General features: G+C 42.9%; 1 protein-coding gene across 1 annotated transcript in view; it reads right to left on the bottom strand.

Annotated features, from left to right (window-relative positions):
• The window catches only part of LOC143122152 (MICAL-like protein 2), a 25,686-nt gene that overhangs the window by 11,806 nt on the left and 6,380 nt on the right, over positions 1-7,500 (bottom strand). The window contains exons 6-7 of the mRNA XM_076282979.1: positions 6,288-6,989; positions 4,373-4,497 (exon numbers count right to left, since the gene is read on the bottom strand). Coding sequence (XP_076139094.1) covers positions 4,373-4,497; positions 6,288-6,989 — 827 coding nt within the window. The remainder of the gene's footprint in view (positions 1-4,372; positions 4,498-6,287; positions 6,990-7,500) is intronic.

The raw sequence follows: 7,500 nt of genomic DNA, 5'->3' as shown, positions 1-7,500 counted from the left end.
AACAAATAAACAAGCAGACGAACAAACAAAGTCAGAGGGAGACTTTACGATCTGAGTATATGAACTAGGGCAGTGTTTCTCAAACTTTTTTTCTGGGGACCCACTTTTTAAAAATGATAGACTATCGCGACCCAACTCGTGACTGTGGTAGTTAAAGGACAGGTTCGGTATTTTACACTTAAAGCCCTGTTTTCAGATAGTTTATGATTAAATAGAACGTTTAAGATTGAAATTTGGACACATGCTGCTGTCCTGAGAATTTTCGGTTTCTGTGGTAGCGCCCCCCCTCCTCCAGAACGATGCATAGGTGCACTGGAGCAATCCTTCCTAAAGCGCATTAAACTTTCGTTTACAAAGACGTGAAACTCACCGAGTGGTCAGGGGTGTTCACTGATATGCTCACACAAAAATCGCTGCAAAAGATTCTTTCCAACAGGTTTTATCGTAGTTTTTGTCCAACTCCATTGACTTGTATTGGATGTGCTGTGAGGTACGGTATTACCAGAGAATGTCTAATAAGGGGAGAACTGCCACTCTCGGAAAACTTCCGGTTTCTGAACTGGTTGCAGTTCCTTCTGTGGTTCCACATGAGGGCGCTCGTCCACGAGTGCAGAATGCATGGAGATCTATGGAGCTGTACCCCTCAAAATCCACTTTTATCTGGATATAATTTTTTTCCAAGTAATTTGAATATTGTTTTTGAAAGGGGAGGCAAAGAAAATACACTTGGTTGAGTATTATATTTTTTAAAGTCACTTAATTGTTCTAAAAAGCCTTTCAAACGTGTCAATGACGTCATTCATTAGCACAATGCTAGCGTGTTATGGGCAACAACGACCCAACCTGTAAGAAATCAAAAGGACATAAGTACTCGTTCATTCAACTTTTGACCTATAACCCATGTTGAAGTTATACAAACTACAATCAAATCTGAGATTTGTCAACGACAATCAGGTGAAAGAGGCAAATTTAGCCGTCTAGCTCCATTGACTCCCATTCATTCTGCACTCATGGCGATCGCCCCCAGTGGAAATCTAGTGGAACTGCAACCAAAATTCGGTACAATGGGACTTAATACGGAGTGGCAAGGCTCTCCGTAGACGGGCTCTGGTATTACTCCGCTGCCGGAAACGGATATGGGGTTGTTTGTTTTCTTTCTGTAGTCTTATGCAGTCGCGGTATCGTAGGCTACTACGCTATCCAAATTATTGTCACGTCCAACCATGGCTAATGCTAAAATGTCTTGGAACTTGCACAATGTGAATGATAGCCTACGTGAATCATTACGTTTTCATCATGAAAGTTCCACAGCCAAAAAAATTGTAAACGTACAAAATCATGTAGCCAAATTATTCATGTAGGCTAGGGTTAGTGTTAGGCTTATGATGTGAACATGACAGGTTATGGACATAACAAATAAGTTTTTACCCCAAGTTCTTCCAACTCTGTCGTCCCAGGAGGTAATGTGGGAACCGCTGTATTTCTCAGGCAAAATAGCTTTTTGGGCGATTTCTTTTGACCTCCAGCGACGTTCAGTAAAATGCAGACACGGTGATCAGCTTTCTGCAGATTCTCAACAGGTATGCTCACATCCAACCCCAGAAATTCCAGCCACAACTTTAGCCTTTCTGGATCGTTGAAAGGAAGTTTGTGACAACTTTTTTGCCACGAATTTTCCCGCAATTCGGAACTGCACAAAATCGCCTCATTTTTAGCTGTCTGTTGCAAAATACTTCAAGACAGCAATCTTCTGCTTCTTCTGTGTATTCAATGAAATGCCAGTGGTTTGCTTGTAATTGGCAAGACGGTGTATGGTGCATTATCGCCACCAACTGGGCTGGAGTGTCTATTATTCAAGCTCTCAACGGAAGAATGTACGGGTGTGAGGCGTTTGGAAAAATAGCTCCACAGTTTTACAACATGGTAATAACCTGTTGGAAAGCGTCTTTTGCAGCGATTTTTGTGTGAGCATATCAGCGAACACCCCTGACCACTCGATGAGTTTCACGTCTTTGTAAACGAAAGTTTAATGCGTTTTAGGAAGGATTGTTCCAGTGCACCTATGCATCGTTCTGGAGGGGGGGGGCGCTACCACAGAAACCGAAAATTCTCAGGACAGCAGCATGTGTCCAAATTTCAATCTTAAACGTTCTATTTAATCATAAACTATCTGAAAACAGGGCTTTAAGTGTAAAATACCGAACCTGTCCTTTAACAAACTAGATCAGTGGTTCTCAAACTTTTTCTTTTATTCCCCACTTTGATCAAGGGGGCATTCTCAAGCCCCACCTGTCCCTCATTGCTCTAATAAAGTGGTAGGTCAAGCTTAAAATTGTCAAATTTATTGAAATAATGACAAGTTCTAAATATATCCTCTTCAACAGAGTTAAAATCAGCTGGCGCTGCAGATATAAGTAAGGGATAATGGACGACACGGTGGTCTGTTCACAGAAGTTAATGCACTGTCGAGGTTGTAAAACGGCCCCGACGCGAAGCGGAGGGCCGTTTAAACCTCGTAGTGCATTAACTTCTGTGAACAGACCACCGTGGAGTCCATTATCCCGCTTATTCCACTGTTGCCACTTGCGTTGTGTTCATTTCATGTTACAATTTAAACGTTTTAATCGCTAAAACTGTCTTGTTTGTAGAACTAATTTCTTCCGACACATATCAACTAATTTCTCAACTCACAGGACAAACTGCCGTTACTAGTTCTAAATGGATGGTTGCTACGGCCAAAGGCCAGTCGTTAGTTCTATCTCTCTCGTTGTCAAGCGGGCGTATCCCAAGATTCTGATGAACTTTAGCTTTGAAACATCGCTATTTTACTTAGCCTGCTGTCATCCATCTAGCTAAAAGCCACCTCCGTCATATGCTACAATGTTACAATGTTCTGAAAGTCTGCATTTTACAGCTCGGATGCAACGTGACAGTTCATTTAAACTTCACAACGAGTTTGGCGAATTAATATACGTGACACATAAGTGTGATACGGCCAAAAAAATTGATCTACTTCATAGGTGTGCAGATAACATACGGTTAATGGTCGTTCTAAATTACGTAGGACAATGGGAAATTCAACCAAGCAGTGGAATAATAATAAATAAATACATAACACACATATTTCTGTTTTCCAGCAACATATTAGGAAGCATATGCCATTTTACAGCATTGTACAATATATTCAATGAAATACCAACATGCTGCATTAAATGGATCCATAATCCAGTCATACTGAGCACTGCTGATTGGGAAACATTTTTTAAATAAACTTTGCAGGGATGTGATGTAGGCCTACTGTTTAATACATGGGATCACAAGAGTGCCTCCCAATCAGACGTTTCAGCGATTTCGCTCAGTAATCTCAAAGGCATAATACTGTCGCGATCGAGGCGCCTGTCCCATACTCAAGTTTTTTTGGTGAATGCAGTAATCTTTGCTAGTTGAGGTAAGTGCTTGTCTTTGCCTTTGTAACTGGACATTTAACTCAAATGTATCGCTAAGATATATCAAATATATTGCTAAGATATGCCAGCTTCGTCAAGAAATGTTCATTAGTGAACGTGCTTGCTTGCAGATTTAAACATGCGCTCTTCCTCCAAGAAGAGGAACCTCAAACACGATTGACCTCAAACACGCGCGACAGCACTTTACCTCGGGAAAGCCACCTTGCCTCGCTGTGAAACAGTACAGCCTTTTGGTCAGCTACCATCTCTTCGCAAAGTGCGGAGAATAGACGCCCTTTTAAGGGCCGGGTTTTGATGAAATTCACCACTCTCACAACAACGTACAAAATCTCATGTAGGTCGGGACTAACTAAGCTGCCTTGACACGCCTTCCCTTTGAATAACACAGTGCGTCCATTGCGCATCGGGTGCTACCTAGGCCCAGGCTACAGAGGGGGTGAGGACTAGTGTGTGTGTGTGTGTGTGTGTGTAGAGGGAGTGAGGACTAGTGTGTGTGTGTGTGCGTGTGTACCTTTAGAGGGAGTGAGGACTAGTGTGTGTGTGTGTGTGTGTGTGCGTGTGTGTGTGTACCTTTAGAGGGAGTGAGGACTAGTGTGTGTGTGTGTGTGTGTAGAGGGAGTGAGGACTAGTGTGTGTGTGTGTGCGTGTGTACCTTTAGAGGGAGTGAGGACTAGTGTGTGTGTGTGTGTGTGTGCGTGTGTGTGTGTACCTTTAGAGGGAGTGAGGACTAGTGTGTGTGTGTGTGTGTGTGTAGAGGGAGTGAGGACTAGTGTGTGTGTGTGTGCGTGTGTACCTTTAGAGGGAGTGAGGACTAGTGTGTGTGTGTGTGTGTGTGCGTGTGTGTGTGTACCTTTAGAGGGAGTGAGGAATAGTGTGTGTGTGTGTGTGTGTGTGTGTGTGTGTACCTTTAGAGGGCGTGAGGACTGGTTTGTTGTCCTTACTGGATTTATTCATCCAAGCTGGACTTGGTTTGTCTTTTGTTGTGTTAGTTGTCAAGGATACGTCCAAAGGCTTTAGCCGGAGCCGTCCACTGGCATGGCACGCAGATACACAAGATGGACAGACAAGCAGATCATTAATGCATATATAAATTAACTGATAGAGATTAACAGATCAGTATATATTTGTATAACATAAATAAGTAAAAGTTAAGTAAATGGATATGTGGGTATTTCTCAGGTTTTGGGTCAATTTGGGTTACTGACATTTTGAGAAAAAAAAAAAAAAAAAAAAAAAAAAAAAAAAAGAAATGTCTGACAAAATTAAATCTCTCCGGTCAAATTGTCAGATTGAAATTGGCTAATAATCCCGTCCCCCTAACACAATCTGAATTTGAGAATAAGCCTAAAATGTAGGCCTATACTAAAGCAAGAATACGTCCTTTGGCTATGTTTTTAAATGAACAGGCTCTATCGTTTGAAAGTTATTAAACAACACGCATTTGCTGCATTTCAAATAGGAAGCGCATGCTTAAAATGTCCATGTTAAACAACAAACAAATGAGTGAGGCGGTTCAAACATGGCCAGGCCCAGGCAGACTAGCCTTAAACGTTTTTTCAGAGGCCAGACGCGATAGATGATGATAAATTGGTAACGTCTGAAGTCTCAGATGTCCGGTCAGCTCCACCGCCACCAGATAAAAAGCAGAAGTGTCGGGCGTATCTGTCGGAATCAGTGACGTTGGAAGTGGAGTAGTGGAGGGTGCGGCCGTGTACACACACCCATGGTACACTAGACATGCAACTGTGTTCTGTACCCAAAGCATACAGTAGGCCTATGCGTTCTCTGTCTATGATCTGCAGGGTTAGGGCCTCCTCGACGAGGAGATTGCTGGTCCGTGGATAATTTGCGGCACAATCAAAGGGTATCATTGAACCGCGAAAAGAAAAAGAAACTAAACATTTTCCAGAATAGGAAATGTTTCTTAATTTAGTGTTATCAAATAACGAGACATAGCATTAGGGCGTAGTGGTTTGAAGGGTTAATTCTTGTGTGTGCGCATCTGCGCAAGTGAAACTGAACCACTAGAGATAACATCGGTAGCAGCAACAAACGTAGCCCATTTAAAACAACGAAGAGGATTCTTGCTGTCCATGAAAACAGCATAGATACTGGTTAGATCTTGTTAAGCATGTTTACCATAAGTTAGGCTAATGAACATGTAGAAGCGATAATATAATATTTGACCATTTATTTGAAGTGGAAACTTTTTTTTTTTCAAAGAAGAGTACTTTAAATATATGCAAAAATGTCATCACCAACAGTCATAATTTTTGAAAAATAATGTTTGAGATATGGCACAACAATTGATCACTCTGGTTGCGGAATGCGGACACCAAAAACACAGATATCACGTGCATATGAAGATATTAAGGATAAAACATTGCATGATTTGGTAATGTTTATAGGATTAAAATGGTATCATTGAAAAATACTAAAATCGAATGTGGGGTAGCTAGTAGGAACATGAAAATCAACTTGGGAATAGCTCAATATATAGTCATTTTATGTATAAAGTGCCAGTGATGTACCATGTTTCATTCAAATATAAATACTCTTACTTGGTCACATTGTATACTTAAGCAATAAGCCCCGAGAGGCCGTAGGTTACGCTGATTCTACAACAGCTAAGGGGTGTTAGGCACGACGCGCTAGTGGAACAGAAATATTTTAGAAATATTTTACAGGCCTTGGTTTTGGGACCCACTGTTGATGTAGACAACTGTTGAAAAGAATCTGAGACTGCCGCAACAACCTTATATGTGGTTATAAACCATGTGTGTGTGTGTGTGTGTGTGTGTGTGTGTGTGGTAGCCTCACCGGCTGTCAATGCTCTTCCCTCCATCTGTTTGCCATGGCGGATTAGTGCTGCTGCTCTTCTCCTCTGCCAGCTTTCTTCCAATCATACTCTTGGCTTTCTCCTTCTCCTCCTCCTCCTCTCTCTCTTTCTCTCCCTCTTTCTTCCAGTCTCCCACTTTCAGGACCACCCTTCCCTTCTTCTCTCCCCCAGTTCCGATGCCCTTACCGGCGGATTCCGCTCTGTCGGCCACCCCTGACAGTGGCTTTGTGGTTCCGCTTGAAGTTCCAGACTCAAAGAAGCGCTGGCGAGCCTGCTGGTTCTTGGTAGTCAGGGTGCTGAGTGAGGAACCTGGGGAGGAGTCGTGCGTTTGCGTAGCGCTAGGGCTAACCACCGTCACCGTCGTTTTCTGTTGCCTTGGAGATGGCTTCGGTGTGGGCACTGCTGTGTGGTCACTCTTGGTGACGAGCCAGGAAGGGCCAGTGGGTTTGGAAGGGGAAGGCGTGGCCTTTTTGCTGAGCTCACTCTGATTGGTTGAGGGGGGAGTCCATGACCTGGGATTGGACGCGGGAGGGTTCCGTGTGCTGGGTTTGGGCGAGGGAGGCGTCCGTGGGCTCTGATTGGATGGAGGACTGAGTGTATTGTGTGTTGTGCAGATGAAGGTTCCTGGTTTGACTCCCGGTTTGTAGGTACCAGAGAGGAGAAGGGTGGAGCACTCACTGCACCTAAGGGATTAAACCGCAGTTAGTCCTCTAATCTCACTGCACTTAAACCGCAGTTAGTCCGCTACGCACACTTCACCTATGGAGTTAAACCGCAGTTAGTCCGCTAATCTCACTTCACCTATGGAGTTAAACCGCAGTTAGTCCGCTAATCTCACTTCACCTATGGAGTTAAACCGCAGTTAGTCCGCTAATCTCACTTCACCTATGGAGTTAAACCGCAGTTAGTCCGCTAATCTCACTTCCCCTAAGGGGTTAATCTGCAGTTAGTCTGCTAATCTCACTGCACCTAAAGGGTTAATCTGCAGTTAGTCTGCTAATCTCACTGCACCTAAGGCAAGGCAAGGCAAAGCAGCTTTATTTGTAAAGTGCAACTCAATGTGCTTTTACATCAGAGAATCAGCATATAAAAATAAGTAAAAGCATGAAAGGTAAATAAGAATGTAAAAGGAAGATATTAAAATGTATGTGAGAAATATGAAAGAAATACAAATATTTCCTCAAGGCAGGAAAT

This window comes from Alosa pseudoharengus, unplaced genomic scaffold, assembly GCF_046254945.1.
Source record: "Alosa pseudoharengus isolate Yale_2024_CS ecotype anadromous, Long Island Sound unplaced genomic scaffold, YU_APseudo_1.1 YU_APseudo_1.1_scf_13, whole genome shotgun sequence".
Classification (NCBI taxonomy): Eukaryota; Metazoa; Chordata; class Actinopteri; order Clupeiformes; family Clupeidae; genus Alosa; species Alosa pseudoharengus.
Note: the sequence above shows the minus strand (reverse complement) of the source record. Positions and strands in the feature narration are given on the sequence as shown.